We start from the raw sequence: 16190 nt of genomic DNA, 5'->3' as shown, positions 1-16190 counted from the left end.
GGAACCCGGGAGGCGGAGCTTGCAGTGAGCTGAGATCCCGCCACTGCACTCCAGCCTGGGCGACAGAGCAAGACTCCGCCTCAAAAAAAAAAAAAAAAAAAAAAAAAACTCTGCTCCCTGGCACTCCAGCAGCCTGGGCGACAAGAGCAAGACTCTGTCTCAAAAACAAAAAACCTCTGCTCCCCAAATGCTCGAGGAGATCGATTTGAGTAATAATAAAACATAAAACTCCGGTCTCCCGCACGCCAGCTCTGCGTGAATTATTCTTTCTCTATTGCAATTCCCATGTCTTAATGAATCGGCTTTGTCTAGGCAGCAAGCTTGGGCAGTTGCTCAGCGCTCCAAGACACCGTAGGAAGAGTCGCCTCCGGCCTTTATTTGACATTGGGGCAGATGGTGCCGTGCGCTTCAGGGCTCATCCACCCCACGCAGCCTACAAGTCTTCAGAAGTCTCCGGTTTTTCCTTCTCCAGATGCTTCTTTTGGGGGCCCTGGTTGAGGGGGTAGTGCAGGAGGAGCCTTAGTCACAAGAGTCTGGCCAGAAACACCCCCTCCTCCGGCCAGGCTCTAGATCACTCAGAGCCAGCCCTGCTGCTGCTGCCCTCCCAAGGCTGCTTCCTCCCCCACCTTCTCTTCTAAAGAATCAGTGCCCAGAGATAGACCCTTAAGAGTCTCTCCTGCAAGCTGGACTCGGTGGCTTACGCCTGTAATCCCAGCACTTTGGGAGGTCGAGGCGGTTGGATCATGGGGTCAGGAGATAGAGATCATCCTGGCTAACATGGTGAAACCCCATCTCTACTAAAAATACAGAAAATTAGCCTGGCGTGGTGGCCCATGCCTGTAGTCCCAACGACTTGGGAGGCTGAGTCAGAAGAATCGCTTGAACCCGGGAGACGGAGGTGGCAGTGAGCCGAGATCGTGGCACTGCACTCCAGCCTGGGTGACAGAGCGAGACTCTGTTTAAAAAAAAAAAAAAAAAAAGAGTCTCTCCTACAGGTGAGCTCAGGGAAGTCCCTGTCAGCTCCAGCTCCCTACTTGGGCAGGCTGGATGTGGAGCCGGAGCCCCAGAGAAGAACAAGGATGGGGGCGGTGAGCTCACCATGAAGGCCCTCTTCTCTTGGGCTGTCTGGAAGCGGCCATGGCCGAACTTGGAGGTGGTGTCGATGAACTTGAGCTCAATATTCTCCACGGCCTGGCGGCTGTGGTGCACCAGGAGGGACTGGGGAATCCGTGGTAAAGTAGACATCAAGGGCGGGGATCCCCCACACCCTGCTGTGACCTCCAAGCCCCACCAGGAAGGTCTTGCTCACCTAGTTCCTACTAGAACCCTCCCTTTCTGCTCCCACCACTCCATGCCCCTCGTGGCAGGCCACAGGGCAGGACAGGCTGGCAGCCCTCAGGCACCCACTCCCCAGCCCACCCAGCACTGCCAACCTTTCTCAGCGTAATGACCCGCTTCTTGGTACCAGCAATACACCCCTTCAGCATGACGAAGTCGTTGTTCACTTCCCCGTAGTGGGGGAAGCCACCCTGCAGAGGACACAGGTCAGGGGCCAGGCCCGGAAAGGGCTTCCGAGTTAGCGGACAGCTGGGGGGGGCCCTAGGAGCATCCCCACGGGGGCTGTGACGGGCAGGAGCCCCGTACCCAGCCCCCAGGCGTAGGGGTGACTATCACGTGGCCCCTACTGAGGGCAGCATCTGAGTCACAAGCTAAGTCCTTTTCATGCATTATCTCACTTAACAGTCTGGATTTTTGTTGGGGTAGACTGAGGATCAGAGGAGTGGAGTCAGTTGCTCCAAGCTCCACAGCTGCTAAGTCCTGGAGATGTGGCTTGAGCCCAGGTGGCCTGACTGCCAGGCCACAGTAAAAGCTGCCGCACTCCACACCCGCATGACAGCAGCGAGAGTGGAAGCTGCCTCCAGAGGAGGCTCGGAGGATGTGGGACGCAGCAGGGATTTCGAGCTTGTGACTACATCCAAATGTTTTGGACAACTGAGGCAAGGGTCCCACATCACTGCCCAGCTGTCAAGGTCTTCTGTCCAGTGTGCCTAGGGGTGCAGCGTCCAGCTGTGGGGCATAAATCTTGAGCCCCTCGGGCAGGGAGCATCCAGTTGGGGCTGCAGCATGCCCCCTACATGTATGCCAAGCTCTCTTGGCCAGCCTGACCCCACTCCAGCCCTCAACAGCAGTGTGATGGGCCTGGCAGTCACCCACTCCCGGCCTCACCAGTGGTGTGATAGACTTGGCAGTCACGTCGTAGCTGGTGGATGCATTATTCTTCACCAGCTTCCCGTCCTCCATGTGCAGCCCCCTGCCGATGCGGTAGATCTGCCAGGAGAAGGGGGCACATGCCGGGGCAGGAAGTGGCCTCTGAGGCCAGCAGCCCAACCAGGCCCATCGACCCACGTGCTCAGACTCAGCCCTGGTGCGGGCATCTCGTGACCCCAGCAGCGTCTGGGTCATGCACCCCACCCACTAAGGCCAGTACTGAGGGCTGGGGTCCGACCACACAGTGTCCCCCTACCTCGCCTGAGGACGCACCTTCTTGTTGAGCTCTGTGCGGTGGTGATAGCCCTTCTGCCCGGCCCGAGCAATGGAGCAGCCCACGCGGGCAGGGTGCCAGGCGCCGATGCAGGCCACCTTGCGCAGGCCCTTATGGGTCTTCCTCGGCAGTTTCTTGGTATGCCAGCGGCTTGTGACCCCTGTGAGTGGGAGGGGCTGGTGGCTGAGAGGCCAGGCTGGTCCCCACTGCCTCCATGAAGCCTTCCCTGGAGCTGCCATCCCCACTGAGCCCTACCTTTGACACCTCGACCCTTGGTGACAGCAATGACATCAATGACCTCACTCTGGCTGAACACGCTGTGCACCGGCACCTGCTTCTCCAGCCGGGCCTGGGCCCAGGCCACCTTCTCGGCCACCGTGCCACCATTCAGCTGGATCTCCATGATGTGGGCCTTCTTCTGCCGGAAGGGCAGCAGTTTCATCTGCAGGATATGGCCAGAGGTCACACCACGGCCCATGGGATCACACCCCAACCTGAAACACGGCATGGCCAGCAGTGACCCCTGCCATCTTCCACGCATGCATGCATTCACGGGTGTCCCCAGGATCAGGCTGCAATCCATATGTTGTTCTAGGCACTGCGGATCTGGTGTAGAATGAGGCAGATGGAGTCCCACACCTCGGGAGCCACCGTCTCGCCGGGGGACAGAAGGAAGTCAAGTAACTCTTGGAGAGGACAGAGTGCTCTGATGGGCTCTGGGGGCTGGTGTTTCAGATACAGTGGTCAGGGCAGAGGCGGCTTCTCTGAGGAGGTGCCACTGCTAACAAGAAGGAGGCACGGGGCAAAGACTGGAGAGGCCCCGGGCAGCAGGACCCCGCTGGGGTCCCACCCGGCCTTTGCACAGGCCTGGTGGCAGGGGAGATGTTGGAAAGTTGGTGTGACAGAGGGGAGACCAGTGTGGCCAGACGGTGGGGAGCAAGGAGTGTGGGGCAGCGCTTGGGAGTGGGGAGCTTGGACTTTCTTCCAAGTGCAGGCTGCGATGTGATCTGATCAGATTTTTTTTTTTTTAATGGAGTCTTGCTCTGTCGCCCAAGCTGGAGGACAGTGGGGCAATCTCGGTTCACTGCAACCTCCGCCTCCCTGATTCAAGCAATCCTCCTGCCTCAACCTCTTGAGTAACTGGGATTACAGGTATGTGCCACCATGCCCGGCTAATTTTTTTTTTTTTTTTTTTTTTGAGGCGGAGTCTCGCTCTGTCACCCAGACTGGAGTGCAGTGGCCGGATCTCAGCTCACTGCAAGCTCCGCCTCCCAGGTTTACGCCATTCTCCTGCCTCAGCCTCCCGAGTAGCTGGGACTACAGGCGCCCACCACCTCGCCCGGCTAGTTTTTTTTGTATTTTTAGTAGAGACGGGGTTTCACCATGTTAGCCAGGATGGTCTCGATCTCCTGACCTCGTGATCCACCCGTCTCGGCCTCCCAAAGTGCTGGGATTACAGGCTTGAGCCACCGTGCCCGGCCCCGGCTAATTTTTTTATATTTTTAGTAGAGTTGGGGTTTCCCCATGTTGGCCAGGCTGCTTTCAAACTCCTGACTTCAAGTGATCCACCCACCTTGGCCTCTCAAAGTGCTAGGGTTACAGGCATGAGCCACTGAGCCTGGCCTGAGTTTTATTTTTTTATATTTTTATTTTGAGACAGGGTCTCGCTGTATCACTCAGGCTGGAGTGCAGAGGCATGATCAAGGCTCACTGTAGCCTCAACCTCCCAGGCTGAAGCCATCCTCCCACCTCAGCCTCCTGAGTAACTGAGACGACAGGCACTCACCACCATGCCCTTTTCTTTTGTTTTTATTTTTTATTTTTTTATTTTTTTGAGACAGAGTCTCGCTCTGTTGCCCAGACTGGAGTGCAGTGCTGCGATCTTAGCTCACTGCAGGCTCTGCCTTCCGGGTTCACGCCATTCTCCTGCCTCAGCCTCCCGAGTGGCTGGGACTACAGGCGCGTGCCACTACACCTGGCTAGTTTTTTATATTTTTAGTAGAGACGGGGTTTTACCACGTTAGCCAGGATGGTCTCGATCTCCTGACTTCGTGATCTGTCTGTCTCAGCCTCCCAAAGTGCTGGAATTATAGGCTTGAGCCACCGTGCCTGGCCTTTTTTTTTTTTTTTTTTTTTGTAGAGATGGGGATCTCCCTATGTTACCAAGGCTGGTCTCAAAGTCCTGGGCTGAAGCAGTCCTCCTGCCCCAGCACCCCTCCCCAAGTAGCTGGAATTACAGGCGTGCACCACCATGCCCAGCTAATGTTTAAATTTTTTGTAGAGACGAAGTCTCGTTCGGTTGCCCAGGCTGCCACCTTGGCCTCCCACCGTGCTGGGATCACAGGTGTGAGCCACTGGGCCTGATTTTTGTTTTTTTGTTTTTTGTTTTTTCGGTGTTTTTTTTTTTTTTTTTTGAGACTCTTATCACCCGGGCTGGAGTGCCGTGGTTCGGTCTCGGCTTACTGCAACCTCCACCTCCCAGTTTCAAGTGATTCTCCTGCCTCAGTCTCCCAAGTAGCTGGGATTACAGGCGCCCACCATGCTCAGCTAATTTGTTTGTATTTTTACTAGAGATGGGGTTTTGCCATGTTGGCCAGGCTGGTCTTGAACTTCTGACCTTAGGTGATCTGCCTGCCTTGGCCTCCCAAAGTGCTGGGGTTACAGGTATGATCCACTGTGCCTGGCTTGATTTTTTTTTTTTTTTTTTTGTAAGGTCTCTGGCTGGTGCTGTGTGAAGCACAGGCTGTGTGATGTAGAGGTGGAGACAGAGAGGCCAGCAGGGACCACATAGTGACCCACAGGTGTGTACGGAGTAGGTATGTCCGGGGCAGGTGTGTATGGAGTAGGTCTCTATGGAGCACGTATTTACAGAGTACCTCCTGCATACCAGGCTCTTGCTGGCAGCTGTGGCCCCGCCCAGGACCTCTGCCCATCTGGAGTCTGTCCTGGGAGATGAACATGTGCCAATGACTGGCCCAGGCATGGCCTACATGTGTGTGAGTAGCTGGGGGCAGTGTGGGTTCAGGGGGCTGCGGGAAGCTCAGGGTCAGGGGCACTGCTCTAGGGCCTAGGGAAGACTTCCCTGAGGACAAAGACGCTGAAGAGTGTTCCAGAATAAGCTGGAGGGTGCTGCCTGCCTGTTAGCCTACAGCAAGCCAGACCCACGTACAAACACCTATTCCCGTGCACACTTATGCTGGAAACCGAAGGGAGGTGACCAGCCCTCCACACTGCACACTTGGCTGGGGACCTGGCCCTTCAGGGCATGCCGGGGTCCTAGTTGACTAGCTGGCGTGGCTGATGCCCCTGGCACCCCAGACAGCACTGATGCCTTTCAGCAGCCATCCCTGGGGCCACACGTGGCCAGTGAGGCTGGTCAGCCGCTCCTCTGGGCCTGTGCCAAGCAAGGCTCAGGTATTTTTAGGCTAACATTTGCCACGGCTCCTGGAAGCTGGGGTGAGGGAGCATGGGCTTAGGGACTGGCCGACAGCGGAGGGTCAGGGGCTGACCTGCGTGTGGACAATGACCCGAATGACCTTGCAGTACTTCTTCATGGCAGTGAAGTCTTTCTGTAGCTGCTTTTTGCTGTCTGTGTCCCGCCACCTCTTGCAGGCCTTGGTGAAGGCTTTCTTCTTGCTCTTGTGCCTGAGTCATGCGCAGGAGGGTGCTCAGAGGCCTCCAACCGAGGCAGCTCCTGAGGCCTATCCTGCCCCCCTTCACCCCCAGCCCACCAAGCAGGGTCCTACCGCTGGGACCGCCCCCCACCTGGAGGCCTCTGAACTGGTTCCAGCCACCATCTTTGAACAGATTGTCTCTCTCTCTCTAGGCCCCGGTTTCCTGCTCTGTAAAGTGGGTATCCTCCCTGTCTCCCGGGGCCTGAGAGTGAGTAGCAGAGGTGCAGAAGCTCAGAGAAGGGGACTGGCCAGCCTTGCAGTACAGGCACCTAGAGACCACCCCACCTGCCACATGGCTCGGACTGCTGGTCCCACTTCTCAAGGGTACAGTGGGTGCCGTGGCCAGGAACCTTGGGCTTGGGAGCCATCCTTTCTTTTTTGTTTTTGGAGACAGAGTCTCACTTTTTCTCCCAGGCTGGAGTGCAGTGGCACAAACAAAGCCCACTGCAGCCTGGAGCTCCCAGGCTCAAGCAATCCTCCCACCTCAGCTCGCCATGTAGCTGAGACCACAGGCGTGCGCCACCATGCCTGGCTAATTTTTTGTATTTTTTGGTAGAGATGGGTTTTGCCATGTTGTCCAGGCTGGTCTCGAAGCCCTGAGCTCAAGCGGTCTGCCTGCCTCAGCCTCCCAAAGTGCTGGGATTATAGGCACGAACCATTGCGCCCAGCCAGAAGCCACAGTTTCTAACCCTCACCAGAGTTCTGGGAGATGGACATTATTATTATTATTATTATTATTATCATTCCCATTCTATAGGTGAAGAAACCAATATTTCTTTCAGGACTTACTGCCAGGGAAGATTTGAGGCCTGAGAATACCTTTCTTTCTATGTATAAGAGCTTCTCAGCTGGCTATTTCACTCTTCACTGTGGCTGCTAGGAAACTCAGAGCCAATGCTAACATTCCATCAAATTAGCCTTTTGTTTTTGTTTCTCTTTTTTTTTTTTTTTGAGACAGGGTCTTACTCTGTCACTCAGACTGGAGTGCAGCGGCACAATCTCAGCTCACTGCAATCTCCACCTCCCAGGCTCAAGCGATTCTCTTCCCTCAGCCTCCCAAGTAGCTGGGATTACAAGCGCCTGCCACCATGCCTGACTAATTTTTTTTTTTTTTTTTTTGTATTTTTAGTAGAGATGGGTTTTCACCATGTTGGCCCAGCTGGTCTTGAACTCCTGACCTCAAATGAGCCACCTGCCTCAGCCTCCCAAAATGTTGAGACTACTACGGGTGTGAGCCACCACAACCCGCTCAGATTAGCCTTTTAATTAACCCTGAGGATTAGAATATTTGTTTCCTCTTTTTCCTCCATCCTGATTTCATCCCCAGCCTTCTAGTACTCTTTTTTTTTTTTTTTTTTTTTTAGATTGAGACAGGGTTTCACTCTGTCACCCAGGCTGCAGTGCAGTGGCACAATCTCAGCTCACTGCAACCTTCACCTCCCAGGTTCAAGTGATTCTCCCACCTCAGCCTCCTGAGTAGCTGGACTACAGGTGTGCACCAACACACCCAGCTAATTTTTGTATTTATTGGTAGAGATGGGGTTTCATCATGTTGGCCAGGCTGGTCTCAAACTCCTGACCTCAAGTGATCCACCTGCCTTGCCCTCCCAAAGTGCTGGGATTACAGGCATGAGCCACCGCGTCCAGCCTACTCATCTTTTATTGAAATGAAGGCAACACACAGAGACACACACACACTCCTACCTCCCACACACCACTGAGACTTTTCTTCCTGCTCACCCACACCTATCATTTCAGCAAGAACTAGAGCCTCAGGCACCCAACTTCTGTGGTCCCAGCAGCCCTTGGACAGCCCAGCCAAGGGCGGTGCTCACCAGTCCTTGTAGAATCGGCGCCGGCACTCGTCACTGAGGTGTTCTGCAAAGATGGTCTTGAAGCTCCGGAGACCTCGAGGGGTGGCCACATAGCCCACCACGCCCACCACCACCAGGGGTGGCGTTTCTACAATTGTCACCGCCTCCACCTCCTCCCGTTTGGAAATTTCTGGGTGAGACGCAGGGATGGGGCATGAAGGGGGACCTCCTGAAGCCCATGGGGGAGGGAGTGGAGAGCCGGCCATACAGGGGCAGGCCAGGAGAGTGTGGGGCCAGCCAGGACAGCGTCCCCCAGAGGGTGGGGCTGAGCCCAAATGAGCATTTGTTATTTTAATAATTACAATGGATTTCTTTTTCTTTTTTTGAGACAGGGTCTCACTCTGTCGCCCAGGCTGGAGTGCAGTGGTGCAATCATAGTTCACTGAAGCCTTGACTTCCTAAGCTCAAGTGATCCTCCCACCTCAGCCTCCCAAGTAGCTGAGACTACAGGCACTCGCCACCATGCCCAGCTAATTTTTGTATTTTTTGTAGAGACAGGGTTTCATGATGCTGCCCAGGTTGGTCTGCAACTCCTGGCCTCAAATGATCCTCCTGCCTCGGTCTCCCACAGTGTTGGGATTACAGGCGTGAACCACCATGCCCGGCCTACATTATTTCTTACAACTACTTGTGAATCTACAATTAACACAACAAAAAACAAACTATATACATAAGCGTACATACAAAATAATGGTACATGAAACAGACCCGAAATGGCCAAAAAGTGCTGATGTCCTGGCTGGTGGTTTGAACTGAGGGCTTGGGGCGCCAGCCTTTGAATCCTAGCTCCTGGGCTTACTGCCCCGGTGCCTGGACCAGTTTCCTCACTGCTGTGTGCCTCGATGTCCTCGTCTGCGAGCTGAGGCCATGACAGAACCCTCCCGGAAGCCCTGCCTGAGCTCAGTGTCCACCACCATTCCCAGGGGCAGGGCCTGGTGCTCCCTAGGACTGTGACCCTGCTGGACCAAGAAAGTGAGTTCTGGCTCTGAGGATCTGGAAGGTTCAGCCCTCCCCCTCCCCCGAGGGTCCCAACTGTGACTCACTGAGCCCCGGCCGGTGCACCTCACGCAGGGTGTGGGTCATGCCCGCCTTGTAGCCCAGGAAGGCTGTGAGGTGCACAGGCTGGCTGGGGTCATCCCGCGGCCACGTCTTCACCTTGCCCCGGTGCCGGCGGCTCCTCTTGTGGGGCAGGAAGCCCAGGTGTCCATGCCGAGGGGCAGAAAACTTCCGGTGGGACTGGGGGACAGCAAGGAAGGAGGTCAGACCTGGGGTGTCCCTAGTGGTAGAGCTGGATGGTCCCAGAACCCATACCTGGAAAAATGGACTACAGGCCACAGACTGAGGCCGGTGCTCAGCACCTCCCCTGTCTGCCTACAGGAGAGAGGAAGGTTCACCAAGGGGCAGGGTCTTTGGGATGGCGTCTCCATAGCCACAGGCTTCCTGCCTCTGTGGGCTCAGCCTGGGGCCCAGGAGGGTTGCACCCATGCTGCGGCCAAGGACTCCTGGGGCAGGTGGCCGCTGTCATCTGTTCATCTCCAGGGCCCTCCCAGGCCCGGCAGCCCAGCCCTTTTCCCCTTGTTTTCCCCTCCAGTATCCCAACCCCTCACAGGCTGGGAGACTGTCCCTATGAGGGAGCGTCCAGAAGCGTAGCTGTCCCATCCCGCCAGAGTTCCATCTCCAACCCCAGCCCACCCTCCATGTCACCCTGGTCCCACCAACCATGGTGGCCGATCCCTGAAGGTCAGGAAGGGGCCTCCCTGCTAGCCGCCAGAGGTCGAGTGGCAGGGCCAGGACTCACAGCTGCCAGCTCCCAGATTAGCCTCTGGCACAGTCAGCAGGGTCTCCAGTGCCAGGAGCAGGCAGGGGTGGGGCAGTGTTGGGGGCATCAGATGGGCAGCCTGGGTGGGGCACCTGAAGCCGGGGCTGGCACTCCTTTCCTCGATGGCCCTGGGACTGGGTTTTGACCCTCCCAGGACAGGACTGGGGACAGGCAAGGTGGGGGCCAATGTAGCCTGGTGGGGGCCTTCTCCCAGGCAGTGGCCAAGAGGAGGGGTCTGGTACAGTTTGCTGACTTGGAGGCGGAGGGGATTCCCATCCTGAGGGCTGGGAGACAGCTGGATAAACGGCGGGGAGCAGGGTTGGGGACGGGGGAGACGAGGGAGAGGGCTGACTGCACCCTGAGGATCACCAGAGCTGTGCTTCTAGATTGAGATCCCTGGCCAAGGGCAGTGGCTCATGCCTGTAATCCCAGCACCTTGGGAGGCTGAGGCAGGAGGATCATTTGAGCTCAGGAGGTCAGGCTGCAGTGAACCTCGACTGTACCATTGCACTCCAGCCTGGGTGACTGAGCGAGACACTGTCTTAAAAAAAAAAAAATGCCAGTCTGGCCAACATAGTGAAACTCCGTCTCTACTAAAAATATAAAAATTAGCTGGGCATGGTGGTGTGGGCCTATAATTCCAGCTACGCTGGAGGCAGAGGCAGGAGAATCACTTGAACCTGGGAGGCAGAGTTTGCAGGTTGCAGTGAGCCGAGATCGCGCCACTGCACTCCAGCCTGGGCAATACAGTAAGACTCCATCTCAAAAAAAAAAAAAAAAATCAAGTTCTGGCTCCTGTAATTCACAGGCATTGAAATACTTCTATGAATTTATATTTATTTATTTATTTATTGTTATTATTATTATTTTTTGAGATGGAGTCTTGCTGTATCACCCAGGCTGGAGTGCAGTGGCGTGATCTCGGCTCACTGCAAGCTCCGCCTCCCCAGTTCACACCATTCTCCCACCTCAGCCTCCCGAGTAGCTGGGACTACAGGTGCTTGCCACCATGTCCGGCTAATTTTTTTGTATTTTTAGTAGAGACGAGGTTTCACTGTATTAGCCAGGATAGTCTCGATCTCCTGACCTTGTAATATGCCCACCTCGGCCTCCCAAAGTGCTGGGATTACAGGTGTGAGCCACCGTGCCCGGCCTTATTTATTTATTTTGAAGAGACAACATCTCACTCCATTGCTCAGGCTGGAGTGCAGCGGTGTGATCATAGCTCACTTGCAGCCTCAACCTTTTGGGCTTAACTGGTCCTCCTGCCTCAGCAGGACCCAATTTTAAAATGTATTTTGTTGTGGAGGCGAGCGTCTCGCCATGTTGCCTGGCTGGTCTGAAACTCCTAACCTCAAGTGGTTCTCCTGCCTCAGCCTTTCGAAGTGCTGAGATTATAGGCATAAACCACAGCACCTGGCCAAATTTAAATTTTGAACTTAAGTTTTGAATGAAAAGGGGGTTGAAATCTCTTATTTTTCTTTCTTTTTTTTTTTTTTTTTTGAGACAGGGTTTCCTCTAGTGCCCAGGCCGAAGTGTAGTGGCACAGTAATAGCTCACTGCAGCCTCAACCTCCTGGGCTCAAGCAATCCTCCTGCCTCATCCCCCAAGTAGCTGGGACCACAGGTACTTACCACCATGCCTCACTAATTTTTGTATTGTTTATGGAAACAGGGATCTCATTCTGTTGCCCAGGCTGGTCTCAAACTCCTGAGCTCAAGCAATCTTCCTGCCTTGGCCTCGAAGAGTTCTGGGATTACAGATGTGAGCCACTGCGCCCCTCGAAATCTCTTTCAATTCAAAGATGCTATGGTTGTAAAGTTCTTTTTTTTTTTTTTTTGAGACAGAGTCTCCCTCTGTTGCCCAGGCTGTAGTTCAGTGGCACGATCTCGGCTCACTGCAACCTCTGCCTCCTGGGTGCAAGCGATCCTCCTGTCTCAGCCCCCCCTGGTACCTGGGATTACAGGCACATGCCACCATGCCCAGCTGATTTTTGTATTTTTAGTAGAGATGGGGTTTCACCATATTGGACAAGCTGGTCTCAAACTGCTGACCTCAGGTGATCCACCCGCCTCAGCCTCCCAAAGTGCTGGGATTACAGGCGTGAGCCACCGCACCTGGCCGGTTGTAAAGTTCTATAGCAGTGGAATTTTAGAGTTTTTCAGGCCTACGATGTCTCTAAGATCTGTGACTCTTACATCAATAGATACTAAGATTCTAGGCTACTAAAATGTCAAGATTGTTTGGGTCTCATGGTTTGTATTTCTTTCCAAGAGTTTGGCTGGGAGCGGTGGCTCATGTCTGTAATCCCAGAACTTTGGGAGGCTGAGGTGGGCAGATCATCTAAGGTCAGGAATTTGAGACCAGAAACACGATGAAACCCCGTCTCTACTAAAAATACAAAAAATTAGCCGGGCATGGTGGCGTGCGCCTGTAGTTTCAGCTACTCGGGAGGCTGAGGTGGGAGAATCACTTGAACCTGGGAGGTGGAGCTTGCAGTGAGCCGAGATCACGCCACTGCACTCCAGCCTGGGCGACAGAGCGAGACTCTGCCTCAAAAAAAAAAAAAAAAAGTTCATAATGTGAAGATCGAATGTTTCTGTGACTGTAGATCTGTAGGGTTGATGGTTCTGTGTCGCTGGCTTGTGCCTCGGGACAGGGCATGACTAGTGTCCCCCCGGATACCAGCCAGGGGCCATGCTCGGTGTGGAGACTGCAGATGAGGCCAGCAGGGCCCTGCTCAATGGAGCTGCCTAGAAGCACCAGAGTGCTCAGGGCCAGGATGGAACGATCAAAATCGGCCAGAGGGCCCCGTGCCCAGGGTAGGTGCCTTCTCCCTGTGAGCCGCCTAAGGGCAAGCCCTGCCTCCTGGCCTGCCCCTGCCCTCCCCCAGACAGGCTCCCAAGTTCACTGGCACCAGCCAGTCCAAGAGGGCTCCTGGTAGAGAGCGGGGCCCAGAGAATTCTGTAGGGGCTAGGCAATCCAGGAAAGCTTCCTGGAAGAGTAGGGAGTTTGGAATTGCGTGTTATTTGTTGACTTTGTCGTGTATGCTCTAACGGCCTGTATTCTCCATCACAGCCGGGCTGTTTATCTTCTTCGCTGCTGCACTCAGCACAGTGCCTGGCGGGCAGTGGGAACCAAATGACTCCCTCCTATTCCTTATGTCTGTTGCCTATTGTCTGTTTCTTTCACCGTAAGCAGGGATCTGTCCGATTCGCGGCTCCTTCCCAGGCTCCCATACCAGTGACCGGCATCGCGCAGGCGCTCAGCAGAGACCAAGAACAGAGGCCCCTGCCGCGAGGCGGGTCCAGGCCGCGCCGGGCGGAGTCGGGGAACTACAAGTCCCATGGTGCCTCGCGGCCGCCAGCGCACAGACGCAGCCGCCCTCGGCGTCCTGTGTAGCTGGCGACCTAGGCCGCGGGACCCGAACCGAGGTAGAGGCAAGGGCAGCGCGTCAGGGAGCGGAGTTCGCGCCTCCAGCCGCCATGCCGGACAGCTGGGACAAGGATGTGTACCCTGAGCCCCCGCGCCGCACTCCGGTGCTGTCGTCGCAGACTTGGGTGCCCAATCCCATCGTCTACATAGAGAAGGCGTTCGACCTAATCGTGGACCGACCCGTGACCCTCGTGAGAGGTACCAGGCCCCAGCCCGGGGCTCCCTCGCCGGCCTCTGGGGACCCCTGGATCCCACACCCTGCCTGGATCCTCCAATGCCCCCGGGTCCCATCTCCCTGAGACTGCCCCCGGCTGCACCCCGGGGACAACCCCCCACCCCCGGAGACCCCCGAGCTCCGTCGCCTCCTTTGGCCTCCCACTGCACCCCGGACCCCACCTCCTAGGATCCCTTACTCTCCCCTGCACCCCGGGACGCCCCGCTTCTTCCCAGGACTCTTCCCTCCCTGCCGCACCCAGCACCCACTGCTCCAGGACCCCGCACTGCTCTCCGCCCCCGCCGCCCCGGGAACCCCTCCACTGCACCGCTGGCCTCAGGCCTCTCTCAAATGTTAGGGGTGGTCTGCACAGGGAAGCATCTGAATCCTGGGGGTTGTTAGACCTGTCTCTCTGCCAGATGACCAAGTGTCAGGGTGATGGCCGAGATGCCCACATTCACCATCTCTGGAACGAACCGGGAGAATGCCCTGTTCAGTTTTTTTTTTTCTTTCCCTGAGACAGTCTCGCTCTGTTGCCCAGGCTGGAATGCAGTGGTGCGATCTCGGCTCACTGCAACCTGTGCCCCATCCGGGGTTCAAGAGATTCTCCTGCCTCAGCCTCCCCAATAGCTAAGATTACAGGTGCACCACCACCACGCCCAGCTAATTTTTATATTTTTAGTAGACACGGGGTTTCACCATGTCAGTCAGGCTAGTCTCGAACTCCTGACCTCAGGTGATCCTCCCACCTTGGCCCCCCAAAGTGCTGGGATTACAGGCCTGAGCCACTGCGCCCAGCCTGGTTCTGTTCTTTTTGAACACTTGGGGTGCATAGCATGCTCTGGTGGTTCTCTTGTAAAAGGATGAAGTCTGCAAATCAAACCCGCAAGGATCTGGAAACCGTGCAACAGCTGACCCAGCTCCCTCTCTTTCGTAGCAGTCCTAAAACATGTCTGTCCTATGTGTCGGGATGTTCGAGCTCTCTTTTTAGCTTGTTCATTTCCCAGTGAGGAAGCTGAGGCCGTCAGGTGGTAAGTTCTGCTTGCTGGAGGCTCCCTGTTGGAACCTCTGCGCACCCAGTCCTCCCCCAGGACTCCACAGGGGTCCCTGTGCAGCTGGGGGAGGTGCACTGGCAGAGCCGCGTCAGTCAGTGCTGTCTGTGAGAAGCAGCTGCCTGTAGGCTTGTGTGGGGGACAGAGTAAGGTAATGCATGTGGAACTCTGAGGATGATGCTTGGTACGCTGGAGCTCTCCATCAGCTGTAGCCTAGGCCTTCACAGGCCTGCCTGGCCGGCCACACCTCGTAGAGAGACGAATTGCCGGTTTTCTTTTCTTTTTTTTTTTTGAGACGAGTCTCGCTCTGTCACCCAGGCTGGAGCACAGTGGCGCGATCTCGGCTCACTGCTAGTTCCACCTCCCGAGTTCACGCCATTCTCCTGCCTCAGCCTCCTGAGTAGCTGGGACTACAGGCACCCGCCACCATGCCTGGCTAATCTTTTTTACTTTTTTTTAGTAGAGATGGGTTTCACCGTGTTAGCCAGGATGGTCTCGATCTCGACCTCATGATCCGCCCGCCTCGGCCTCCCAAAGTGCTGGGATTACAGGCGTGAGCCACCGCGCCCGGCCAAATTGCCTGTTTTCTAAACGCTGGAACACTCAGGAAGTTCTCCCTCCCCTCCAAGGGGCTTATGAGAACTAGAAAGCTAAAAGCCTGTCCAAACCAATGAGGTGTTTGAGTCTGTTGTTTTGTCTTTGCAGAATTTATAGAGCGGCAGCACGCAAAGAACAGGTATTACTACTACCACCGGCAGTACCGCCGTGTGCCGGACATCACTGAGTGCAAGGAGAATGATGTCTTGTGCATATATGAAGCCGAAATGCAGTGGAGGAGGGACTAGTACGTGAGCCATGCTGGGAGTGTGGAGATCTGCAGCATGTGCAGCTGGGCCACCGGTCCCTGGGATGCCAAAGAGTAGTATGCCCAGATCTTAGGGGTGACATGGGAGGAGCCAGACCCCAGGGCTCTAGATTTCAATTGTTCTCGAGGGGTACAGGGAAAGGATTCCTTGTGATTAGCCTCTCTTGCTCCCTTTCTCCTCCAGCAAAGTCGACCAAGAAATTGTCAACATTATACAGGCTCGACTCAAGGCCTGTCAGCAGAGGGAAGGACACAACTACAAGCAGAACTGCAGCAAGGAAATGGAGCAGTTCGCCCAGGTGGCCAAGGCCTACCAGGACCGCTGTGCGTGACCTCCCCCTCCCATCCTTCTGAGGCCTGGGGCCCAGAACCACTGTGATTCCTCCCTCCCTTCACTTCTGCCCACTTGACTTTGCCCCCTTTGCATGTAGCAGAGGCCTGGGTTCCCAGCGTGTTTCTATTGCTTTCTCAGATCAGGACCTGGGGGCTCACTATTCTGCCAGGAAGTGCCTGGCCAAACAGAAGGAGAGGATGCTGGAAGAGAGAAAAGCTGCAAAAGAGGCCGCCGCTGCCACCTCCTGAGGCATCTGTGGGTGCACCTGCCGTGTGGCTCTGTACAACTGTTGCTGAAATAAAGTCCTGCAACCTGCCTGTGTTTCTGGTGTGATCTATTGGCCCCACATTGCAGATTCAAACCACCACTAACCATGCAGGA

The 16190-nt window shown here is 55.4% G+C and overlaps 2 protein-coding genes across 3 annotated transcripts; one reads left to right on the top strand and one right to left on the bottom strand.

Moving 5' to 3' along the window:
* Positions 1 to 236: 236 nt before the first annotated feature.
* On the bottom strand, positions 237 to 9915 carry RPL3L (ribosomal protein L3 like). Of its 2 annotated transcripts, none has more exons than XM_033236183.1 (10): positions 9810 to 9915; positions 9134 to 9326; positions 8052 to 8220; positions 6052 to 6187; positions 2798 to 2984; positions 2542 to 2702; positions 2227 to 2328; positions 1434 to 1529; positions 1099 to 1218; positions 237 to 490 (listed from the first exon to the last, which is right to left on the bottom strand). In XM_033236183.1, exons 1-10 carry the CDS (start codon positions 9810 to 9812, stop codon positions 434 to 436), a joined length of 1224 nt encoding a protein of 407 aa, XP_033092074.1. In that variant the 5' UTR covers positions 9813 to 9915; the 3' UTR covers positions 237 to 433. The 2 variants fall into 2 exon arrangements, with proteins under 2 accessions (XP_033092074.1, XP_033092075.1); XM_033236184.1 differs by lacking the exon at positions 9810 to 9915 and adding an exon at positions 9402 to 9469 and having other exon boundaries at positions 251 to 490.
* A 3352-nt stretch (positions 9916 to 13267) lies between these two features.
* On the top strand, positions 13268 to 16129 carry NDUFB10 (NADH:ubiquinone oxidoreductase subunit B10). The gene is made up of 4 exons (XM_033236186.1): positions 13268 to 13542; positions 15316 to 15454; positions 15660 to 15799; positions 15948 to 16129. Exons 1-4 carry the CDS (start codon positions 13395 to 13397, stop codon positions 16055 to 16057), a joined length of 537 nt encoding a protein of 178 aa, XP_033092077.1. The 5' UTR covers positions 13268 to 13394; the 3' UTR covers positions 16058 to 16129.
* The last annotated feature ends 61 nt before the right edge of the window (positions 16130 to 16190 follow it).

Source organism: Trachypithecus francoisi, unplaced genomic scaffold (assembly GCF_009764315.1).
Source record: "Trachypithecus francoisi isolate TF-2019V2 unplaced genomic scaffold, Tfra_2.0 Lachesis_group15, whole genome shotgun sequence".
In the NCBI taxonomy this organism is placed as follows: Eukaryota; Metazoa; Chordata; class Mammalia; order Primates; family Cercopithecidae; genus Trachypithecus; species Trachypithecus francoisi.
This window is presented reverse-complemented; position numbering and strand designations above follow the sequence as displayed.

Excerpts from the sequence above, each read along its gene's own strand:
- RPL3L (XM_033236183.1), bottom strand. Across the intron at positions 6,188-8,051 it reads CGCCGATTCTACAAGGACTG|GCACAAGAGCAAGAAGAAAG; the intron begins GTGAGCACCGCC and ends CGCATGACTCAG. Across the intron at positions 1,530-2,226 it reads CCAAGTCTATCACACCACTG|GGTGGCTTCCCCCACTACGG; the intron begins GTGAGGCCGGGA and ends TGTCCTCTGCAG.
- NDUFB10 (XM_033236186.1), top strand. The coding sequence starts at position 13,395 with ATGCCGGACAGCTGGGACAAGGATGTGTACCCTGAGCCCCCGCGCCGC. Across the intron at positions 13,543-15,315 it reads ACCCGTGACCCTCGTGAGAG|AATTTATAGAGCGGCAGCAC; the intron begins GTACCAGGCCCC and ends TTGTCTTTGCAG. Across the intron at positions 15,455-15,659 it reads ATGCAGTGGAGGAGGGACTA|CAAAGTCGACCAAGAAATTG; the intron begins GTACGTGAGCCA and ends TTTCTCCTCCAG.